The sequence below is a fragment of the Rhinichthys klamathensis genome, unplaced genomic scaffold (genome assembly GCF_029890125.1).
Source record: "Rhinichthys klamathensis goyatoka isolate OS25496 unplaced genomic scaffold, OSU_Roscu_1.1 h1tg001161l_1, whole genome shotgun sequence".
Classification (NCBI taxonomy): domain Eukaryota; kingdom Metazoa; phylum Chordata; class Actinopteri; order Cypriniformes; family Leuciscidae; genus Rhinichthys; species Rhinichthys klamathensis.
The window spans coordinates 120,759-145,417 of record NW_026607369.1 but is presented as its reverse complement, the minus strand read 5'-3'; the positions used below and the strand labels follow the sequence as shown (position 1 = coordinate 145,417).

Below are 24,659 nucleotides of genomic sequence, written 5' to 3'. Positions count from 1 at the left end.
AATGAAATTAGTTAATAATGGAATATTGTAACGCATTGCAAGAAAAAAAAAAAGAAAAAAAATCCCCATTTCTGATATTAAAATTACTCCATATAGAATTGATGAGTTCAGAAGAGTAGGTTTTCTCAATAATGATATTGTTCTTAAAATAACTCTAATATCTAAATTTGATTAAATACATAAGATCAATCACTAGATGCATGAATCATGCTGTTGTAGAAAAGTATGTATACACTTAAAGGGTTAGTTCACCCAAAAACGAAAATTCTGTCAGTAATTACCCTCCCTCATGTTGTTCCAACCCCGTAAGACTTTCGTTCATCTGCGGAACACAAATTAAGATATTTTTGATTAAATCTGAGAGCTTGATCACTCCTCCATAGGCTTCTTAAGGGATCGAAACTGACCGGCCCAAAAGTTATTAAAGACATCGTTAAAATAGTCCGAGTTACTACAGTGGCTCAATCTTAAGTTTATCAAGCGACGGGAATACTTTTTGTGCGCAAAAAACAAACAAAAATAACGACTTTATTCAACTAATCATTTCCTTCTCTGTTCGGCCGTGATAGTTCACGTAGTGAAACTACGCAAAACGTCTGTTGTACGTCACGCATCACACACATGACCAGCGTCGGCCAATTAGTGAGCCTACGTGTGACGTGCAAACTAGAAGCTTTGCGCAATATAACTACGTTAAATATCACGGCCCACAGAGAAGGAAATGATTAGTTGAATAAAGTCGTTATTTTTGTTTGTTTTTTTGCGCACAAAAAGTATTCTCGTCGCTTGATAAACTTAAGATTGAGCCACTGTAGTCACTTGGTTTCGATCCCTTAAGAAGCCTATGGAGGAGTGATCCAGCTCTCAGATTTAATAAAAAATATCTTAATTTGTGTTCCGAAGATGAACGGAAGTCTTACGGGGTTGGAACAACATGAGGGCGAGTAATTACTGACAGAATTTTCACATTTGGGTGAACTAACCCTTTCAATTCTGCTTACTGCCCCTGTGTATGAGCACTCTGGTCTTTTTGAACCTGTCTGTGTCTGCTACTTTTCAGCCCACAGCTTGACCCTGTTCCTTAGTACAATCAGCCCAGTGGATCATCTGAAAAAGAGGAAGTCTGCGCTTTCCCTGTAGCATCAGACTTTATCAGGGTTACATTCCTGCTCCTTTCTTTCGGTCTCATGTGTCTCCCTACCTGCTTGCCTGAGGTATTCTGCTATTCAAGCAAAACCTCAGCGAGAGTCTCAACTGGATTCTTCTAGTAAGCACTACTCAATACTAAACTTCAACTTAGTAACTTCACAAAATGAATTTTATTTTCAAATCACCCCTCATCAAATATTCCATCATTTAGTAAAGTTCAGCAGGTTCTACATTTTAAAGTGTAAATTGCAGGTTAACCACCACAACCAATTAATGTGTAAATTAAAGTGCTCAATGTGTATATATGTAAAAATTTCTGTCTTAAAATGCGTTAAAATAACATTTATTGGGGTTTCTTCAAAGGTAGCATGTTTTTTACCGTAACTGGGTGATGACGTCATAAAAGGGAGCGCGGGCGGTAATGCACTCACTCTGTGTGTGCCGGTTGAGGGAGAATAAAACGATTCGCGGGTCTCCCGCAAACTAGAAATATCTATGAATTAGGGCTGTCAAATGATTAATCACGATTAATCACATCCAAAATAAAAGTTTTTTTTACATAATATATGTGGGTGCACTGTGTATAATTATTTTGTATATATATAAATACACACACATGCATGTATATTTAAGAAAAAAATATTATTTATATATAAAATATTTATATTTATATATAATATAAATTATATATAAATCTATATACAGCATATACATGAAAATATTTCTTAAATATATACAAGCATGTGTGTGTATTTATATATATAAAATAATTATACACAGTGCACCCACATATATTATGTAAAAAAAAACTTTTATTTTGAATGTGATTAATCGTGATTAATCATTTGACAGCCCTACTATGAATAAAACATAAAAACTAATACATTTTTATTCATCTGTTGCAGAAAAGCAATAAGAACAACTAAAACAAAATAGAAACGGTTTACAGGCAGAGTTTCTATTTCTAACATGTCTGCAGCGTTGACCGATGTAGCCAATCACAGACATATGTGTTGATTTCTTGAACGCAATAATGGCCAATCAGAAGCATTTACGATGGACTCCCCTCACCGCTCAAAACTGACTTTTTGTTCAGTGCTGAATTCTGTATGCTGGCAAATCCTCAAATTATAACAAACATAGTGTATATATTATGAAAGATTCATTGATAATAACAGAGATGTGTGAGATCGCGATGAACTGATGTCAGCTTTTTAGGAATTATTATGGGAGCGCACTTTGCGCGCAGTCATGCCAGACTATGCACGCAGTTATAACAGTGATCAGGAGCATGTATGCTGATGTGTATGGTGGAGACACATAGGCTAACTTGAAAGTATTTGGAGGTACAGAAAAAAAAAGTCTTTTTGCGGGTGGGAGCAGGACAAAACATAAATGTTGCGGGCGGGAGAAAGTAATATAGAAAGTATGTTGAGAACGTCAGTTATAACAACCCACGTATTAAAAAATAGTCGGGTTTAAACCGGGCTCATAATTACAGTTAATGTGTCGGGCAGAGCCGAACCGGGCTCGGACACAGCGGGCTCGGGTAGGGTCTTGCTTGATTTTTTTGGGCCCGATCTAAGCTCTACCTCGGGTAAGTTATGCTAACACTTACAGGCACGAATCAGCCGTTTGTCCTTGGGGAACTTGTGGAGCCTCTCCCCAGTTTTTGATGTATTCGTACATCCCGCACAAACAAAATAGTTAACCATTTTTGCTAGCTAGGTCTCCAATATAACGTAACTCCAGGCCTGGAGCATAGACAGTAAAAGCTTGGAGTACCTTTTATGACGTCACGCCCAGCCTAGTGGAAGGGAGGGGGCGTGCTTAAAACCACTGTAAAACGCACCAACTTTTCATATTATATTCAGCATTTTGGTATAAAAAACATAAAAAAACAATGGTGGGCGGTTCTTATCTTTATGTTTAGTAAGCACATTGCATTATCTTCGTAAAATTTTTTACCTGCAATTTACACTTTAAATAAAGAAAACTTGACTTGGGGGGTTCAGAAGATAAACAGTTATCACCATGTTCAGAATTGCATTATACCAAATTCATATTTTTGCACAAAGTTGCATAATGTACTGTATATCATGTGACATTCAAGTATATCAACTACTATACAGTTCTACAGTGCCTGTCCACTTTTAGCGGCCTTGGTGTCGGAAAAATATATATATATATTTTTAAAACAAACCAATGAGCTACAACATTAAACTTTGATTTGAAGCAAAAAATGTGTTTGTAAATCAGACAAAAGACGAATATATATATATATATATATATATATTAAAAGAAAAAAGGCTAATGGCTTCAATAAAAGTATATTCCATTGATTAACAACCTCATAGCTAACAGTTGGTCTGTCTGAGTTTTCATTAAAAATCTATTCCCCAATAGTATAAATGGTATTTTTACTTCTGGAACCCAGAAGATGTTCGACTTGTTAAATGTACCAGAATAAATATAATTTTTTTTGTATCGGGCTGTCCAAAGATATGACATTGTCCCCAATAAATTAATTAAAATAACTATTTAATTACAAAACTGTATTTCCATCACTCTTTGATTTAAACACGCATGCGGTCACAAGGGCAACAACAATACAGTATACTATACTGCGTAAAACAGCATTATGCTATATTGCTTTTATTCAACAGTGTAATAAACAAGAAGTAAATATTGAGTAACTTACATTTTACACACAACATTAACAGTTATTGTATGTATTTTTGCTCCGCCTACAAAAATAGTTTCAAACAAAGTAAATGCAGAATCAACCGTTGCGTCTCTGAGCCACACATAGCATGCCATTCATGAATGAATCAGTTTAAGTAAATGATTAAATAATCATAAAGAAATCATAAACTCACTTTTCGCCACCTACTGGCAGAACCAACAGTATTTGGAACACGCAAACACAGACAAGCGCAGTGATACAAACGGTAAAATGCCCGTCTTTATCTTGTTGAATGTCCATCCCACGAAAGTCACTTTGTATGTAACAACAATAACTTCATACAACAAATCTGTATATAACAATAAATATTAAAAACAAAATAATCACTACTCATATCATAGCTGAAATAGATACTTCAAAAAACATTTGAATCCACACAATGCAACACTAAATTTAACAAATAGGAAATGAATGCACTGAGGTGAAATATTTAACAAGAGCTGTGGTTTTCTAAATTACTACCACCTCCATTTATGTACGTCCATGAAATATTCATATTATAACAAATGCTTTCATAAAGACAATGTGCTGTCAAGATCTCAGATGCTTTAAACATGATCAACATTGTAGCTAACACTTTCAGGCGCTTAAATGAAGAACTAAATAAAGCAAATGTGCAACATTAAATAAGGTCCACACTTGCAAACTGCACCAGAAGTTTGTCAGAGTGGATTGAATCAAAGCGATACACACTCTGTTCAAACCAAATGTACTGAACCCACGGGACCACACGTTTTTTATTGTTTTATGTTGTCTAGTATACTTGGATGTAAAGTGGTTTTGAGTTCCCAAAGGATGTTGTCTACACATGTATTAAAGGCGGGTAAAATGGTGTGTGCTTCAATTTGACCTACATCTGTGTGTGTGTGTGTGTGTGTGTGTGTGTGTGTGTGTGTGTGTATTGCCCACATACCTTACAGGACTGTTGCCTACATCTAGGTCCTCAGCTGTGATGGCTCCGACGATGATGCCCACTGGTGTGTCTTCGTATGTCTCCATTCTATAAGACAGCCGGCTGAAGACAGGAGGTTCCTCCACATCTAGAACATTCACTTTAACTGTGGCAGTGTCCTTAAAAGGTCCCAAATGTAGGAACCGATGATCAAGAACTGCGTTTGAAGCCTCTACTTTAAAGGTGTAGGCCTTTCTGGTTTCATAGTCCAAACGCTGTAAAATGAATAATGAGACATGGTTAAAAGCCTTTTAATTTACTGATCTATTTATTTTCTTGTCATTTGTGGCAGCAAAAAGTAAGTGTTGTAAAATTGTTTGTGGCTGTATTGTCAAAGAATAACACAACACAACCAACTTTATTCAGGTCATAAAACTATAAAGTAAAAATGGTTTCCACAACAGAGGGCTCATGCAGAGATCAGAAGTGAGGGGAGCGGAAAGGAAAGGCTGCTGCTCACTCTACCCTGGAATCACAGGAGGGAGAATAAAGGAAAAGAAGAAGAAAGCAAGGAGAAAAGTCTTTGGCCAGTGGCTCTTGCATCACTGCGCTCATTCAGCCCTGTAAAGGCAGAAATTGGCACAGTCACACCTGAAAAGCAAAGAGTTGTGGCAACTAAGCTCACACATTTGATTTCGATGTTTTATGGGGACATTCCAAAGACATAATTATTTGATAGCGTACAAACTGTTTCTATCCCAGTGATATTCAAATGGCGGACCTGCTCGGTTCCATCCGGACCGCGTGACATAATTCAAAATTGCGCAATTTTAGCACTTCTACAGATTAAAGTGAGCAGCGCGTCAAAACAACGCAGCGGTTCACACCATAAGCACTCAGGGTCGTTTACGATAATGATCTTACGGCGGTACATCCTACAATATTTTTATGTAAAACCAAATGCGCTTCATTCAAGCCTTTTCCACTCCGTGCGCGTTGCTTCTCTTCCCTTGCTAAAGATGTAAAGAGCCACATTAAGAGCTGCAGATTACATGGTTATTTTAACAACAGTAAACACAGTGAGCAGAAAAATAGATCCTTTTGTTTAAACACCTCATAAAAAGAGGATGCAACAAATACAATTATTTTTATCTGTCATAAAAAAATAACTCTGACATTTAACTAAACCAGGTTTGTGACAAGTTAATGCATGGCACCTATAGACGGGTAGACGGGGGGGAGGGGGGGGGGGGGGGGGGGGGGCATTAAGAACATTTCATAATAAACATTTGGAAAATTATTTTTAGAGATGACAAGGAAGACAAATAAAAAAAAATCTGAAATTACTAGTTAACTTCATGTTGTGCTCATGATGAGAGTTTTTTTTTTTTTTACTTATTAGATTATGTACTGTACATTGCTTGTTTTTAGTAGTTTATTACTTTGAGGAAAATATAAAATGGTCCACACATTTCTTGAGGTAAACCCTGCGCCCCCAGTGTGTTTTCTCAGTCCCAAGGCCTTCTGCGTGTGTAGGTGTCTAAATGTAAAATAAAAATAAATAAATACATACATAAATAAAAATAGCCTGATAAAACATCTGATCTAACCTTTTTATATTCATATCTAGGAAGACATTTACTTTGTTTGGTAAATATTTTAGTAAAAATTTTGTAGGCCTACGTTGGTTAAAGGGATGGTATAATGCCATTTTCACAAGATGTAAAATAAGTCTCTGATGTCCCCAGAGTGTGTATGTGAAGTTTTAGCTCAAAAATACCCCACAGATATTTTTATATAGCATGTTAAAGTTGTCACATTTTGAGGGTTAGCAAAAACGCACAGGTTTTGTGTCTGTCCCTTTAAATGCAAATGAGCTGCTGCTGTGTTAGCAGCTCCGATTACCTCACGCAGACACACACTAAAATGTCAGAAACTGTTCTGCCTTTTAAGTTTAAACCGGAGCCAGACAAAGATGGAGAGACTACACGTAGAATGCAACAGGAAGTTTCTGTATGGTTAGTTGATGAATTTATGTTGCTGATGTGGAGTTAACTATCTTCAATTAGCATATTCTGTCATGATCAGGGGCTAGCACCAAATGTTGGGCCCCGGTCTCAGAACCAAGGGATGGGCCCCTTACAACACCAAGACCAAGGTTAAATTCAGAGTAGCAATTGCATTACCATAGACTAATTTTAACTATTTAACTATTTTAAAATAATTAAATAAGTGACTCAACATTAATAATATAAATGTAAATAATAGCTACATTAAAATGTAGCCTTCAAATATTTTTCAATTTTGAAGACAGCATTTCTGATTTGTCGCTACAATCATACGCTCAACCGACTTCTCTGTGATTGGCTACAGTGCTCAACAGACTTCTCTGTGATTGGCTGCAGTGCTCAACAGACTCCTCTGTGATTGGCTACAGTGCTCAACAGACTTCTCTGTGATTGGCTACAGTGCTCAGCGCTGCATGTATCTAATTAAAGGCAGGGTAGGTAAGTTTGAGAAACTAGCAGAAAACTGCTGGATTGTGAAAGTATCCAACAGAGAAACTCCCACCCCTTCCCTTCTGGGCTCCTTCCAAAGCCACACCCCAAAACACATGAACGCGTGATGCCGACCGCTCAGCTGGAGGACGCGTTTACCAGCGCCGTGCATGGAGTGACATCACCTTTTTTTACCTTGTTTGCCTGCGCTGACTGTATATCCAGGTACAGGTGGTACTGGGAATTTTGACTGCTCTTTCTCTGCCATAATTGTGAGACCTCCTAGCTTCTGGCCGGTACGTGCCTCTCCTCTTTCGAAATGAGCGAGTCAACCAGGTGCGCGCATGTGGGCAGCTCCTGTAGCAGCAGGGGTGGTAGCCATGGTTGCGAGGGAGAGTTACAGTCGCCCAGCCAATCATTGCATTCGTTCCGAATGGAAAGAGTAGCTGTGTTTATTGCAGCCCTGAGAGGACTACAGACGATCGATTTTATACCCTCCTTTTTAGAGTACTTACATTTTATGTATTGGTATATAAAGACAGTTTAAACAAAATTGGGAAAAAAGTGTTTTAGAAACAAACTGCCTACCCTGCCTTTAAGTCTCTGTACTCAGTAAAACCATGCAGAAAGACTGGTATCGTCACATTTGCACAATTTAATTAATTACTTTGTATAAAGTACCATAGGCTACTTTTGACAAGACTACTTCACTGAGGTAAAGGGATAAGTAATAAGTTACACAGTTACACTTTTCTCTCGCAAGCCTCCAAATCGTCGAACTTCACCGGCTTGTATTTGAGACAGGCGTCTATATGAGACAGGCCTTTATCATTTTAATGTTGAGATGTTGTTCATTGAGTGTGGCCTAGAGTCTCTATCTCTAAAAATCTCCAAATGCTCCACGTGAAACTGCGGTCTTCCAACCTTTTACTATCGTGTCAATTGATTTTGATCAATATGCACAAGGGAGAGAGAGCAGGACAGCGCTCGAGTTGTTTGAAGATGCGAGAGTGCGCGCGCGCGGCCGGGGCGCTCTCTCTCTCCCTCTGCTCGTTATGCGCCCTGTCAAGCGCAGCAGTCGATCATCAAACGTTAAACAGCATATAAAAAACCTGCCAAATGTTACCCGAATGAAATGTCGAACCCATGAGGAAATGACTGTGAAAGCTTTGAGGGTGTTGATGGACTCGATCCACTCCATCTATGTTTTGAACATCATTCTGAATCCAATCCATACGTATTGTAGTCTTTGACAAAAATTTGATTTTTTTAGCTTTTCGTTTAAAATGTGCCATTGTGCCTTTTTTTTTTTTTTTTTTTTTTTTTTACAACTTGACCACATTCAAGTGTTGATTAAAAAAGGATGCATGAAGCTACAATAAAATATTTTTTTTTAATGGAAAGAGAGTACAGTTGGTATATAACAAGTATTAAAAATACCTAAATAGGAACATACTGTAGTATGTAAACAGTAAACTATAATGTTATGTTCACTTAAATAATATTTACAAGACTTGCAGTAGTATACAACAACTAAACTAGTAGTTTACTGAGAGTATACTTCAAAGTGTACTTTCATAAACTAAAATATGTGCCACAAGTATTTGACTATTAAACAACATATTATACATATAAGTTCAATTGTAGTATTGTTTTTGCCGTACAAACGAAAAACTAGTTGTAAACCAGTGTACTCAAAGTTTAGTTACACTTAAAGTATACTTTTAAACACTAAAAGTGGGCCAATTTAGTCCCAAATAGTATATATATATGTATATGTATATATATATATATATATATATATATATATATATATATATATATATATATATATATATTGAAATAAAACACCATTTAAACGGAATAGTTATTGTTTTGCTCATGGACGTATTTGTAGCAACAGAAGCAATTCTTTGTCTACATTTTTTGACATCACTAAAAATGATAGATATTCAGCATCTACATCAACAGATTTTAGATTTGTAAAAAAAAAAAAAGAAAAAAAAAAAGGAATAATTAATTTTCAGCACACCCCTGTATAAACCATTCCAGACCAGAGTGCAGTGTGTTGTTCTGAAAGAGAAACTTTTAGTGCACTGGGGTTGGTTAATGAGTGTATAAAGAACAATTTGTACCAAAACAATACACATAAGTCTTCCAGAACAGCTCAGGGTATATCATTTCTCAACAATGTTAAAAGAGACATTTTCATAAAAAAAAAAAAAATAAAAAAAAAAGATTACAAAGACAACTTACTGTTGTCATTGTCAGCCAAGAATTTTTCAAAGACCTCAGTGCTACTCAAAAAGCATCAGCTTCATGTCTACATCACACTGCTGTTCTACGGGAGGTCTTGTCATTGGTGACAGCATGCAACAATGATGTCTGCCATTGTCATTTCAAGCTAGTGTTGAGATACGCGTCTGCCTCGCAGGCTGAGCTAACCATAGTGCTGACCATGCTGAAAGGCCTCAGACATGACAGGACAGAGACCCAGCTGGCCAATCAGAAGCACACAGAAGCCTCGATTTAGCAACTTTTGGTCACAGTTAAAGACTGTAGCATTAAAACTTAGCTCACAAATTATGACCTGATAAACAATACATCAGTATCATAGTTGTTTTAGTCTGGTCTATATTAAAAAAAACATTCATTTTAGTATAAACATGTCCTGTTTCTTGCCATTGTGTCCTTTTATGCCTCTGTAACAGAGATTACATTGGACACCTTTAGATGCCACTGGTAGTTGTTTCAGAGTCTTCTGGCTCTTCCTCTGAGAATTAACACAAAGACCCGTTTCTCTATTTTGGATCATTTCCACTCAAAAGAGTATGCTAATCAGATGCTAGTCCATAGAGTTGTTTTGTTATTCAATACAATGCACATTGCAAAAATTTCATTAATTCCCCTACTAATTGAAATGTATTCATGAATTTTTTATTGCACTTCTACACTGTAAGTTGTGAAGTATTTAAAATGTGTTCCAACTTTGAATACTTGTTTCTTCAAAGAAAAATAAAGACATTTTGGTAACACTTTACAATACGGGTGCACTAATATGCATTAATTCATGTTTTTAACTAATGCACAGATAATCATGAGTTAATGTATAACTCATGAAGAACTAAACCATTAATTAGTTATTACTGCATCATCAACTAATATAGAGTCTATATGATTAATAGATTAAGTAATACACGAATTATTAATTCAATGTGTCATTGTGTATTAATTGCTTAATAACATATTTTATTAACTAATAGTGTAAATTAATGTGTTAATTACCACAATTAGTCAAAGCTATGCACTTCAACTTCCAGTTGTCTGCTTTAATTAATCATTAGCTAATGATTTGCAAAGGTATCATTATGTCATGACTTTACTTGTTGAGGCACATCATTATTAACTAGTCATTACTCATTTAGTAATTGTAGTAATTTTAACTTTGCACTAACAATGAAGTAATTAATCATGTATTAATGGATATTAGTGTACCTGTATTATCTGGAAGTTGAAATACAAGGCTTTGGCTCATTCTGGTAATTAACATATTAATTAACACTATTAGTTAAAAAAATGAGTTATTAGGGAATTAATCCACAATTACATATTTAATTAATAACAATTCATGTATGAACTAATACATTAACCTTACAGACTCTTAATTAGTTCCTAATGTGGTAATCATTAATGAATAACTTAGATAATCATTAGTTACACATTAATTCAGTATTATCTGTGCATTAGTTAAGCATGAATTAATGCTTATTAGTTCACCCATATTGTAAAGTGTGACCGCACATTTTTAAAGTTACCGTCCGCTCTATGTACAGTACAATAAAACAGTTTTTATTATGCTGCTGATATGACTGGATTCTTCATCTCATATGTGTGTACATCATTTTAAACTAATTTTTCAAAACTATACTGCTGTACAAAATTGTTTCATTGAGGAAGGAATTGCGTTGCCAGAACAAAGCCCACCTTTCAATCCTGTTGATAATATAGAGACAGTTATCCCTTGAACCCATTACCTCAGTAGATCCTCTTTATGCTCAAACCAGCACTGAGCCCATAAAGCCACGAGACTCCAAATGTTCAGCCTTAGTATTTCAGAAAAGTCCCTGTTTAGAGCAGGGGCATGATGGAACAGCTCATCAAAGAGAAATAAAGGGAGAGGGAAGTATGTTATTGAGGACAGAGGGAAGAAGGGTTCATTGTCATTGACCCTCTTCCATGCCCCACGGTGAGGATCCCACATTTCCATTTCCAGACTTTTTTTTTGGGTCACCAGATATGGCACATCCATTTTGCAATGTAAGGACTATGTCTCTGTGTCCTGTACAGCCTCAGCCTGGGGAATAAAAAAGTGGAGATAAAAGACAGAATGAAGGACAGACTAATATTTTCATTGTGCCTTTTATAATTTACTGTTGATGACATTTTAAATAATGAATTTTGGGGCCATTTCACAAATAGGGTACAATATATATATATATATATATATATATATATATATATATATATATATATATAGTGTGTATATATATATATATATATATATATATATGGAATGTACTATGAAACCAGGCATAGCCCCCTAAAATGCTTTTATATTCGTCATATGCATCTCTCCATCTGCTGCAGAGAGAGAGATGAATAGCAGCAGTGGCCTGTCATTATGTGTCCACAGACTACACTAACTTTGAGTAATGAAAGAGTAACCTCTCTACTCCCTGGAGGATGAGAGCACTCCAGCCTCATCCACACGCCTTTACCAAGGCATTTGTTTCAGCTAAGCATTTATAGCCAGCACATCTATGATTGGCCATGTGCGTCTGAAGGGATTTCTACTTGTCGCATCATATCAAGACGACGTAGATGCTCTGATGGCCATGGTCGCACTCATTTATTCATGTCCACTAAATCTAAAAAATATTGGGCACTTTCTTGGGGAAGCTCAAACAATGTATTTTTAAATCCCCTGATTTTTAAATCCACATTTTTTTTTTTTTTTTTTTTAAACATGTTGGCAAAACAGGAATGGGAAAGCAATGTTCTAAGGACAACCACAAAGAACATAATGAATTGATAAGTCCAAGAGCAGGCATTGCGTAGTGTGGGTTAAGCATTCACACTTTTATGGCTTTATGCATTATTCATAAAGGATGCTTTGGATGGCCATCCAGTAATAAGATATGACTCACCTCGGGTAAACACACACAAGCCCCTGAATGAAGGAGCACAAGGGGTTATTGCTATCATTCTTGAATTCACGTGTGTGAAAAAGATATGCAAATGGAATTGTGATTTGCATCTGATGTCACCCGGCCTTAGCCAGAATATAAATATTGCCTAAACAAACATCCAAATGCTGTCAAAGAATTAAAAATTAACTGTGGTATATATCCGTGCGCTATATTATTAGTCATAATAGATTTGTACGAGAAATAAATTTAAGTCATTATTCTCTGACATTCTTCTCCCCAGTAGTAGCCTGGTTAAAACCAGACCATTCTCAGTTGTAACTGAGTTATGGTCTGGCAAAGCATCATAGACAAATCATTTCCAGAGGGGCGTCACCAACGGACGTCGTGGATAGAACTAAACCAATCAGAGCGATGAAGGAGATGACGTATGCAGAGCGGCGAAACACATCTCCGAGTGTTGTTCTTTGCTCGGTTTTTAACTAAAAGGAAACGTTCAAATCGCTTAAAACAGACGCGCTAGCTGATTCGAACGAGTGATGTTCGACGGCGGCATCCATCTTTGTAATGTAGGCTACAAAATCTGATTCAAAATCCCAGCGCTGTCGTCATCGTGTAAAGCCCGCCCCAACGTTTCTGATTGGTGCCGCGATTTCGACGGATTGGAAATGAGCTTGAATGAGCTCTTTGCCAGACTAACTTTCAGAGGAAATCTAAATTTGCTGGAAGTTGTCTGGGTTTTCCCAGGCTACCCCAGTAGCAGTTCCGTCCTCCCTATACGCAAAGTATGCAAGTTGCGTAGGGCCCCCAAACCACCAGGGGGCCCCCTTTCTCTCAAAGATGATTTAATGACTAGGGATGTGATAGTTTCGGTTTTGACTTTGGCCTCCAACTATTCTGAAAACACGATGCCGCATTCCATTCCTTTCCCTTAAAGCAGTACGCTGTCGCCCCTTGCATAGCATCCATATCAAATCATGGAACAAAAAACAAAGAAAAACAAAAAAACAGCAACAACAAAAAGGTAAAAGCATATTGAGCTGCGAAAGAAATGCTGCTCCCCAGGCGGCTTTCTGTCCGTGCAATCCGAGATGGAGCGAAACACAGACAATAGGCTTATTTGGGCTTCGGGTGTGGACAAATGGACAAATGCACTCAAAAATGTCACCAAGTTTTTCAGTTATGTCTTAACCCTTTCACACGTAAGTTTAAAATATTCTAACTGACCCCCCAGCGTGAGTTTTTCAAGGCGACCGTTATTTAGAACCTGTCACTTTAATGTTTCCATGGTGACGCGTCATTTCTTGTCACGTGACACAGCGCAATCACAACACAGAGCTGAATGAGTGATGATCTGCTTTTATGTCTTTTTTCCTTTTCTATTCAAAATATTCACAAATGTATTAGCTACAGCATGAAACACTGATATTCCGATTGTCAAATATGTGCAAGGGGATGTGTTTTGTTGTTTAAACATCTTTATAACGATCGCGTTAGTTGAGCTGTATGCGCGATGGGCGGCGCCATGTTAGTTTGTTTCACAGTTCAGAGAATCGGATCTGTTGTTTCTCACGAAATACATGAAAGTAAGTGGCCGGTGAACTGGGAGAAGAATAGGGTCAAATGTAAAGCTACTTACACAATGTGTATCTGATATGAATAAAACGTTTCGTCTTATTATAATGGAAATGATTATTGTTGCCGTTTCCATAGACATCAGTGTCTATTTTACTAATTCAAAATCACTGTTTTGCTAGTACTTATGTGTATTTAAATGTCTGAACCCTAAAATAAACATTATGTGGTTTAAAATACTCAATAGTTGTGATATATGACAGCACTGAGTGCGTCCTTCTCTGGCTCAGCGCCAGCCAACGCGCGAAAGCACGTTTGAATTTAGCAGTTGATCACGTGATGCACTGACCGTTCTAATCACACCGGTGTGATCGTACGCTCCAGGGACCAGCCAAGACTGATCACACCGGTGTGATCGTACGCGTCAAAGGGTTAAGTGAACATAAACAGTTGGGTAAGTAAGTAAGTAATCCAATGCTTGTCAGTGTATTAGATCTGTGCATTTGGTCTTAAAGTGACAGCAGCCTAATATACCTGATGTCTGTGCCATTTAGTGTTAATCAAAAAAAAAACAAAAAAAACAAGAGTTCAACAATTCACTGCTCTTTACTGAATAACTTTAGTAACTTTATTAAGAATCAAAGTATTTTTAATTTAGAATATAGCCTAAATAAGACTATACAGACTTTTATTTTTACATTTGATACTTTATTCAATTTCTGTATAGGCTATTATTACTAGTAGGCTAAATTGTTTCTTTAATGAGTATTTTTTGCTATTGTATTTGCCCTATCGTTTGTAATTTTTATATAGTATTATTACTGACTGTTTCAACTCACAGTTGTTTGTTGACTGAAACTGCTCTGAAAGATCATATTGGGGGTCATTTTTTATTTTTTTTTATGAATGCATTGACAGGGGCCCCATTACAAAGTTTTGCTTAGGGCCCCCAGAGTCCAGAACCGGCACTGCTCTATAGCTCTCAAACCTCATTCATCTTCACATATATTTAAATACGAACAAAAGAAGAAAGAAGAAATACATGAAAAATAAATCAATATAAATGTTATAAAATGTTAATAATAAATAAATGTACAATACTGTTCAAAAGGGACAGTAATATTTTTAAGGAAATTAATAATTAATATTCACCAGGGATGCATTACATTGATTAAAAGTGACAGTAAAGACATTTTTAATGTTACAAAAGATTTCTGTTTCAAATAAAAACCTTTCCATTCATGAAAGAATCCTTGAAAATATTGAGTACACAGCTGTTTTCAACATTGATAATAATATAATATGTTTCTGCGCCAAATCAGCATATTAGAATAATTTATGAAGGATCATGATGTGCCACTGAAGACTGAAATAATGGCTGCTGACAATTCAGCTTTGCCACCATGAGAAAAATAGCATTTTTAAAATAAACGTCTGAACGGTAGTGTAAATATACAGTAAAAAACAGCCACATACCTAATCGTATTTTTCTGAGACCGAAAATGACTACAAGAAGCCATACTCTACCTTTTTCAGAATGACTGTTCCTTCTTGTGTGTTCTTATTGCTGTAAATGTCAAACATGGAGCTCCCATCACCAGCAACAATGCTATATTCCACTTCAGCATTCTTCCCAGAGTCAAGATCATGAGCTTTAACCCTTCCCACCGATGAGCCCACAGGTGAAGATTCAAGAACACGCAAGTGAAAGATACCTGTTGAAATTCACAAACAACTTTATCAGTAATCACATTCTCCCCTCAGGAATAGTCATAACCCTCTACATTTAGACATCACAGTTAACAATAATCATCCTCTAATCACTTCAGGCGCTCTGGAGAAAAGTGCTGGAATGCTAATCACATTGGCAAAAATAAACTCTGTTTGTTGTTTGTGTTTGGCAAGAACCCTTGAGTTCTTAATCATGGCCAATTGTAAATCTGAGGTTCTTCTCAGGTCATGCATTACTGTTCAGTCCCTGTTTTAAAGAAAGCCCATCTCTGCTATCAGTGACTGCCATTAACTGAATTAAACAATTCAAATAATGGACTCATGTTTAAGGTTTCCACAGAGCAAACCAGATTAAATTCACATTAAGATAAACCCCAGGGATAAACTGCTGCTGATATAGAAATGCTGACAGTATACTGTAAGCCTCAGGGTGTTCTATAATGATTCCTGCACATCTAGAAAGATCTGTTTTTGAACATACTTTTAGAAAACCGCGGTGGGTTGTCATTGACATCACGGAGAGTGATATTGATGGTAGTGGTTCCAGCTAAGCCCCCAAGCTGACCGCCCATGTCCTTAGCCTGTATGGCCACCTGGTACATTTCTTTAACCTCCCTATCCATATTAGGTAAGGCAACTCTTATGACCCCTGAGACAGAAAAAGAAAGAGAAACAGAGAGATGGCATGTAAGAACATACACATTTTAGCAGAAAAAAAATTTCAAGATAGAGAATTAATAGGCTAAAAAATATTCAATGAATAGTTTATTATAATCAACTAGTATAGATATTTAGTTAAAATAGGCCTACACATGAAAAAAAAAGTAGTTCAGTCTCATTTACATTCATGAATAATAACCATTCGCTAATTCTATTTTTAGTGTTGCTCTTGAGTTTGTTCTCATATTTAGTAACTTGCTATAGGTCTGTATATGCAGTATATTAAAGTATTCAATGAGTGTGCATGTGATGTGTTCACACAGAACGTAGTTCTCTTACGAGAGGTTCTCTCGTATTGCGTAAGCTAGTTTACGCTACGGGAAAGATTAATCTTTTCTGAGAAATTGAAGCCAAAAAATTATCCTATAATTTTGTATCCATTGTCAATGCAGTTCAGCTGCAGCAGACCATGAGCGGGCTAGCTAGCAGCTCATTGGTTCGCTCACAGAGAACTGCTTAAGCCTATGAGGAGACGCGAATGAACTCTCGGCCAATGAGAGTCTGACATGCTCTCATTGCGTCAGAGCCCGCCAAAACGGCTGTAAACACTCATAAATTCGCCTCTCAGGCTGTAAACACTGATTTTCATCTCTTCAGCGAGGCTACACGCATCTGCTGATCCTGAGAGAAGCCGCCGTCGTCGAAAAGGCACCTCTAGCGAGCATCTGGGAGACTGAGGAAGCCGGCTGTCTTCGCCACCTTCAGCCGTCCTGCGAGCTAGCGCCATCCGACGGATTTGTATCCTTTTTACGAAAAAGCTTCCTGTATTGTATTGTATCTAAAAGAGCCGAGCGTCTTTGTAAAGATGTCTCGTAAATCTTCCTGCGGTTCTTGCCGCGCTCCCCTCGAAACTGGAGACCGCCACGTCATCTGCGCCCTCTGCCTCGGATTGGAGCACGCCGAGCTCGCCCTCGCCGATGGCGGCTGCGTTCTCTGCGAGGAGATGCCGTTGTCGACCCTGCGGGCTCGACTTCAGGCCACTAAAGTTGCTTCCGCGCCGCCTCTGACTTCGCCGCGGTAGAAGAAACGCCGCTCTCAGAGGCCGCCGGAACCACAACTGGAAGCGTTCATCCCGCCGGAGCCTGTCGCCTCCCGCTCTCCTTCTCCGCCGCTTCCGGACGTACAGTTGCCGCCGAGTGGCCGCTCTGTCGCCTCCGATGACGCCGCGGACATCAAGGAAACCTGTTCGCTTCTCGCTTCAGACAGTGAGGAATGGTCCGGTTCTCACGCCTCCTCGGCCCGAGAATCCTCTGGGACCCACGCTGGAATCAAGGAGGAATTAGTGCGCCTCCTCTCACAGGCCGTCGAACGCCTCGGGCTCGATTGGTCCCCTCCCCCCGAGCAGACCATCAACCGTATGGACGGCAGCTACTTCCGCCAGCGCTCGACTCCCGTCACTAAACAGGCCGTGCCCTTCCTGCCTGAACTGCACGCGGAACTCACAAAGTCCTGGAATGCCCCGCTCTCTGCCAGAACTCGCTCTGACTCTTCCGCCCCGCTTCGCGTTGTGGACGGAGCCGCAGAAAAGGGCTATCTCTCCATTCCCCCTCTAGAGGACCTGGTCGCCGCACATTTATGCCCGCCTTCCACGAGATGGCGCTCATCACCTGTGCTTCCCTCTAAAGCCTGCAGAGCGACTTCGAGCTTTCACGCCCGCGCTTACTCAGCCGCCGGCCAAGCAGCCTCTGCACTCCACTCCATGTCCGTCCTTCAGATTCTACAGGGCGATTTACTTCGTGAATGGGACGAGAGCGGAAAAAATCCCCCCTCAGTCACGGATTTGAGGAGCGCCACGAACATTGCCCTTCGCGCTACAAAATCTGCTGCTCAAGCCCTGGGGAAATGCATGGCCGCCATTTGTGTGTCTGAAAGACATTTGTGGCTCACACTCGACGACATGGGAGATTCTGAGCGCGCCGCCTTTCTCAATGCCCCGCTCTCTCCATCCGGCCTCTTCGGATCTGCTGTCACGGGTATCGTTGACCGTTTCTCCGAAGTGCAGAAAGCCTCCCAGGCCATGAATCTTTTTCTGCCTCGTCGCGCTAGCTCCTCTGCAGGCCGCTCACGTGACCAGCCTCCTGCACGAACCCCGCCCCAGCGCCCAGCTCAGCACAGTCAGACTTCTCAGCGACGCCAGGGCGGCCGCCCTCGTTCTCGCTCTGACAGCCGCCACAGACCGCCGCCTCCCCGGGGGCCTCGGCCCAGGATCACGCTGAAACCTGATCACTCGAAGTCTGCCTAGCACAGCTGAGGAAAAGACGGCGCTCTCCCGCCGCGGCCGGACCGCCGTCAAAGTTTCGCCCTCTGTTAGTCCCCGCTCACGCGGCTACTACAGCAGTGTACCCCGCCATTACCAAGCCGGTCCCCTTTCCCGCTTGCATGAGCACAAACGCCGTTTTCACGGCGACCCAGAGAAATCTCAAAAAGAGCATAAAAGCCTCATGTGTAGAAAATGTGCCCACAACACTGTGTTCACTCATACACAAAAGCATTTCAGTTCCCGTGTGTCTCACAGAGCCCACTCTCATAAAGCGGTTCCAACCCGCTTGAGTTTCAGAGTGCATAAGCGCGCCCACGAGCCCGTGTGCGCGTCCCACCTCTGCTCACTCTGTTACACGGCCCTTAAACTCCTCTCTGAGTGTAAGTCCCGCTGTCATAAACACTATGAGCGCGCCCGCGCAGCCCGCTATGTGCAGCAACGGGGACTATGTAGCCATTCACCCCTTAGCGTTACGCTTCAAAGCGTGGGAAGCTATTCCGGGAATTTCCCAGTGGGTGCTAAACACAATAAGGCTAGGCTATCGCTTACAGTTTCACCGCCGCCCTCCACGTTTCCGAGCGCGGCTAGAAACTATTGTGAACCCAGAAGCAGTGACTCTGCTCCGTTCAGAAATAGCAAAACTATTGTGCAAAAGGGCTATAGAGAGAGTTCCTCTATCTATGAGCGAGTCGGGGTTTTACGGCCGTTATTTTCTGGTTCCAAAGAAAGACGGCGGCCTCAGACCAATCTTAGACCTCAGATTTTTGAACAAAGTTCTCATGAAGAGACCGTTCAAAATGCTCACTATCAGAAAACTCCTCGGGCACGTGCGCCAGGGGGACTGGTTCATTTCACTAGATCTGAAAGTTGCTTACTTTCAGATTCAGATAAATCCCCTTCACAGGCCATTCTTACGTTTCGCCTTCGAAGGCCAGGTTTATCAATACACCGTCCTCCTGTCGGCTTATCCCTAGCACCCCGCACGTTCACGAAGTGCATGGATGCGGCGCTCGCCCCCCTGCGGAGTCAGGGGCTTCGAATACTGAACTATTTGGACGACTGGCTGATTTTGGCACAATCACAGAGAGAGCTACGGTCTCATCGTACAGTTCTCCTCGACCATCTGAAAGCTTTGGGCCTCTCCGTCAACTGGACAAAGAGCGCACTACAACCCAGTCAGACTATCTCCTTCTTGGGTATAGAGCTAGACTCGGTCACGATGACGGCTCGTCTGTCAACACAGCGCGCGCGGCGTGTTCAGCGTCTCGCCGCATCTTTTCAGATGAACAGACTCACACCTCTGAAAACTTTTCAGAAGGCGTTGGGTTACATGGCCTCAGCCTCCGCGGTGCTCCAGCTGTGGTTACTGCGCATGCCCCCGCTTCAGCTCTGGTTGAAGAGCCGTGTGTCTCACCGCGCGTGGACCACGGGCCGCCAGCTGATAAAGGTAACGCAGACCTGTATCACAACTCTGCAGCCATGGACCGTGGCAGAATGGTTTCAGCGGGGCGTTTCCATGGGGACCTTTTCTCGCCGAAAAGTCATCTCGACAGACGCATCCAACACGGATTGGGATGCGGTCTGCGAGGGCTCACCGGCCTTCGGCCCCTGGTCAGCTCAGGAGAGTCTCCTCCACATAAACTGTTTGGAGATGCTGGCGGTCGAGAACGCGCTTACGCGCTTTCTTCCGCGCATTCAGGGCGGAGTCAGATCCAGGACTCTCTTCTAGCTGACAGAACGCATCTTAGCTTGGTCTCAGTGTCACCTGCTCTCGCTCAGAGCGACGCACGTGCCGGGTCATCTGAACGACGGTCCAGACAGTCTGTCCAGGAACCCCATTCCCCCCGGGGAATGGTCCCTGCACACACTTAGAGTCCAAAAGCTGTGGCGAATATTCGGCAGAGCAGAGGTGGACCTCTTCGCCTCAGAAGAGAACACCCACTGCCCAATATTTTTCTCAAAGAGCGAGGACGCGCTAGCCCAGACCTGACCCAGCCGCCCGCTTTATGCATTCCCTCCGGTTTCTCTGCTACCACAGGTGCTTCAGAGAATCAGGGAAACACGCAACTCGGTGCTCCTCATAGCCCCACGTTGGGAGGGTCGGACTTGGTTTCCGGAGCTCACTCAGCTGTCACAGACAGCCCCGTGGCCCATTCCAGTCAGAGCAGATCTCCTCTCCCAAGCTCGCGGCACGATCTGGCATCCCCACCCAGAGCGCTGGGCGCTACATGCGTGGGTGATCAACGACTAACCGTCGCTTTGCCAGAGGGAGTGTTAAACACGATCACGCAGGCTAGGGCGGCTTCTACTAGAAGGCTCTATGCGTCTAAATGGTCTGTGTTCTCTAAATGGTGCACCGACAGAAATTTGGACCCACGGTCATGCGAGGTCCCTTCCTTGCTAGTTTTTCTCCAAGAGATGTTGGACAAGGGCAGGTCCCCGTCCACTTTCAAGGTGTATGTGGCAGCCGTCGCAGCGTTCGTTGAACCCCGGCGCGGCCAGTCACTGGGCAAAGAGGGCTTGGTCATCCGCTTCCTCAGGGGAGCTAGAAGGATGAACCCCCCGCGCCCCCCTTCGGTGCCGATTTGGGACCTTTCCTTAGTTCTCGAAGCTATGAAAGCCCCCCCATTCGAACCGCTAAACACCGTGGACCTCAAATACCTTTCGCTCAAAACCGTTTTTCTGCTCGCGCTCGCGTCAGTAAAACGTGTGGGAGACCTTCACGCGCTGTCTAGTTGCGCTTCCTGTCTCGAGTTTTTGCCCAATGACTCCTTAGTCGTTCTCAAACCTAGACATGGTTATGTCCCAAAAGCGATTGGTACCCCGTTCAGGGCACAAGTTATTTCCCTATCGGCTCTGCCTGCTTCCAATCGCGAATCTGACTCTAATCTCCTGTGTCCGGTCAGGGCCCTGAGATTATACATTACTCGCACTGCTCCGGTCAGACGATCTGAGCAGCTTTTTGTTTCGTTCGGTGGGCGCACCAAGGGGTTGGCCGCCTCGAAACAGACTCTATCCAGATGGATAGTTGATGCCATTGCAGCCGCATACGCATCAAAAGACCTGCCATGCCCTCTGGGCATCAGGGCTCATTCCACTAGAGGCATGGCCTCATCGTGGGCATGGTCCAGCGGAATTTCCACTCATGACATTTGTGTGGCAGCGGGATGGGCTTCCCCCTCCACCTTTGTCAGATTTTACAATCTGGAAGTTCCCGCCTTGCAGGCTAAACTACTAGCAGTCTAGTAGGTTACAGCTCTTCTGGTTGAGCTGCACTATAGGGAATTATTCACTCAGACCGGTTTCGCTCTGTCCCTCTCTATCATGTGCTTATGTACTACACAATCTCCGGCCCGTTCTGCTGGCCTTTGTCACAGGTACATATATTTATTCCCACTCATAAGGGTTCCCCGGGGTCTCCCCTGGGACTCATAGTGGATGCTTAGCACGCACGGCGTTGACCAGGTGTTCCCGTAGCGTAAGCTAGCTTACGCAATACGAGAGAACCTCTTGTAAGAGAACGAATCGGTTACCTAACGTAACCTCGGTTCTCTCTAGATGAGGGAACGAGTATTGCGTTCCTGGCCGTGCTTGTGCTACTAGCGTTCTCGCTTCATTCTATGAAAACCAGTGTTTACAGCCTGAGAGGCGAATTTATACTCTCTGACCACGCCCGTTTCGGCGGGCTCTGACGCAATGAGAGCATGTCAGACTCTCATTGGCCGAGAGTTCATTCGCGTCTCCTCATAGGCTTAAGCAGTTCTCTGTGAGCGAACCAATGAGCTGCTAGCTAGCCCGCTCATGGTCTGCTGCAGCTGAACTGCGTTGACAATGGATACAAAATTATAGGATCATTTTTTGGCTTCAATTTCTCAGAAAAGATGAATCTTTCCCGTAGCGTAAGCTAGCTTACGCAATACTCGTTCCCTCATCTAGAGAGAACCGAGGTTACGTTTGGTAACCGATTCGTTTTGGTGTTAAACACGCAAGGTGTAGGTCAGTGGAACGGAAAAAAGCACCAGTTTTTTTAATGAAATTTTTTTAATTTAATTTTTTTATAGAACGTTGTCACGCTGCGAAGGACGGTAGACTCGAGAACAACAGTTGCACGCCCATCTAGCGCGTGTTTACTTTGAAAAACAGTGGGAAAGTAGAGAAGTGGAATAGAAAAAACACATTCTGTATGAATGGCCCCTAAAACACAGTGTTATCTTGCATCTGAATAATTCTACACTACCATTAAAAAGTTATACATAAAAAATATTATACATACAGTCGGCAATAGTCATAGTTGGGGGCGTGGTCTGGCGTGGCGAGGGTGGAGTCGGCGGGCGGGGAAAACACCACGAACACCGTGTGTATTTGAATGACAAAAATGTCTATTGCGAGTCATTGACGCCTGTCGACCGGCAACGGTACATTGCAAAATTAACTGCAATAGGTTATGATTGCCCTTATTTAATTAAAAACGTCTCAGGTTACTACTGTAACCATAGTTCCCTGAGAAAGGGAACGAGACGATGCGTCACTTGACGCTTTGGGAACGCCCCCAGCGTGAATGCGTCTGAGCATCAATGTCAACTAGTCCAATGGAAAGAATGAGCGTCACGGGCGGGTGACGTCATGACCAGGAAGGCATAAGAGCACATCCGGTGAAACGCGGCATTAGCTTCAAAAAGTCGAAGCAAGCCGATCACAGGGATGCAGGAAGTATGGCAGGGTGACGCATCGTCTCGTTCCCTTTCTCAGGGAACTATGGTTACAGTAGTAACCTGAGACGTTCCCTTTCGAGGGAACTCGCGATGCGTCACTTGACGCTTTGGGAACGAGAATACCCAAAACGCCAGAATTCCAAGTACCTGAGTGTCAGTCTGTTGGAACTAAGCACTAAGCACCTGAGAACCTGGGGCAGCATCCAGGTCCAAACTGTAAAACCTGACGAATGTGAGCGGTGAAGACCAGCCTGCCGCATCACAAACGTCTTGGAGAGAAACCCCAAATAACAAGGCTTTAGAGGCCGCCATACCCCTCGTTGAGTGAGCTTTGACCACCAAGGGACACGGATGGTCAGAGTACTCGTATGCAAGTGAAATAGCCTCGACTATCCACTTACTAACCGTCTGTTTAGAAGCAGGAAGACCCTTCTTAGGTGATCCAAAGCAAATAAATAACTGGTCGGACTTCCTCATTGAAGATGTCCGATGAACATAAGTATCCAGTGCTCGCACTGGACACAAGAGGTTCAGCCTTTCCTGGTCCGCAGATGTAAAAGGAGGACAGAAACCTGCAGCACAATAGGCCTCGGAATAATGGTAGGCACCTTTGGAACATATCCATGTTTCGGGTAAGAATGCCTTGGCCATCCCCGGTGCACTCAAGGCAGGTGGGGACCGAAAGGGCCTGAAGGTCTGACTCTAATAGGGACGAAATAGCTAGCAGAAAATAGTCTTAAAAGAAAGGAACTTCTCTGAGACCAAATCTAAGGGCTCGAAGGGAGCCCCAGATAGGCCTTCTAGAACTATTGCAAGGTCCCAAGCCAGCACCCTAGTGCAAGTTGCAGGCCTCAGCCTCAAAGTGCCACGAAGGAAACGAGTGATCAGGGGGTCTCGACCCAAAAATGTACTACCCACCAGGGCGTGGAAAGCCGCAATGGCCGCCACGTATACCTTAAGCGTGGAAGGACATAGACCTGATACAAAGCGTTCTTGCAGAAACTCGAATACTGTGTTTACTGACCAGTTAACCGGATCCCACTGACGCTGGTAACACCAAGAAGTGAAAAACTCTCGAAATAGTGAATATAGTTTCCTCGTAGCGGGAGCTCTGGAGCTTAGAATGGTCTCAACAACCTCGGTTGAGAGACCACTCTCTATGTGTTGGG

The 24,659-nt window shown here is 41.9% G+C and overlaps 1 protein-coding gene across 1 annotated transcript in view; it reads right to left on the bottom strand.

Annotated features, from left to right (window-relative positions):
• Positions 1 to 24,659, bottom strand: part of cdh12a (cadherin 12, type 2a (N-cadherin 2)) — a 77,162-nt gene that overhangs the window by 19,113 nt on the left and 33,390 nt on the right. Inside the window, exons 5-7 of the mRNA XM_056244922.1 lie at positions 16,280 to 16,447; positions 15,595 to 15,782; positions 4,809 to 5,062 (exon numbers count right to left, since the gene is read on the bottom strand). Coding sequence (XP_056100897.1) covers positions 4,809 to 5,062; positions 15,595 to 15,782; positions 16,280 to 16,447 — 610 coding nt within the window. The remainder of the gene's footprint in view (positions 1 to 4,808; positions 5,063 to 15,594; positions 15,783 to 16,279; positions 16,448 to 24,659) is intronic.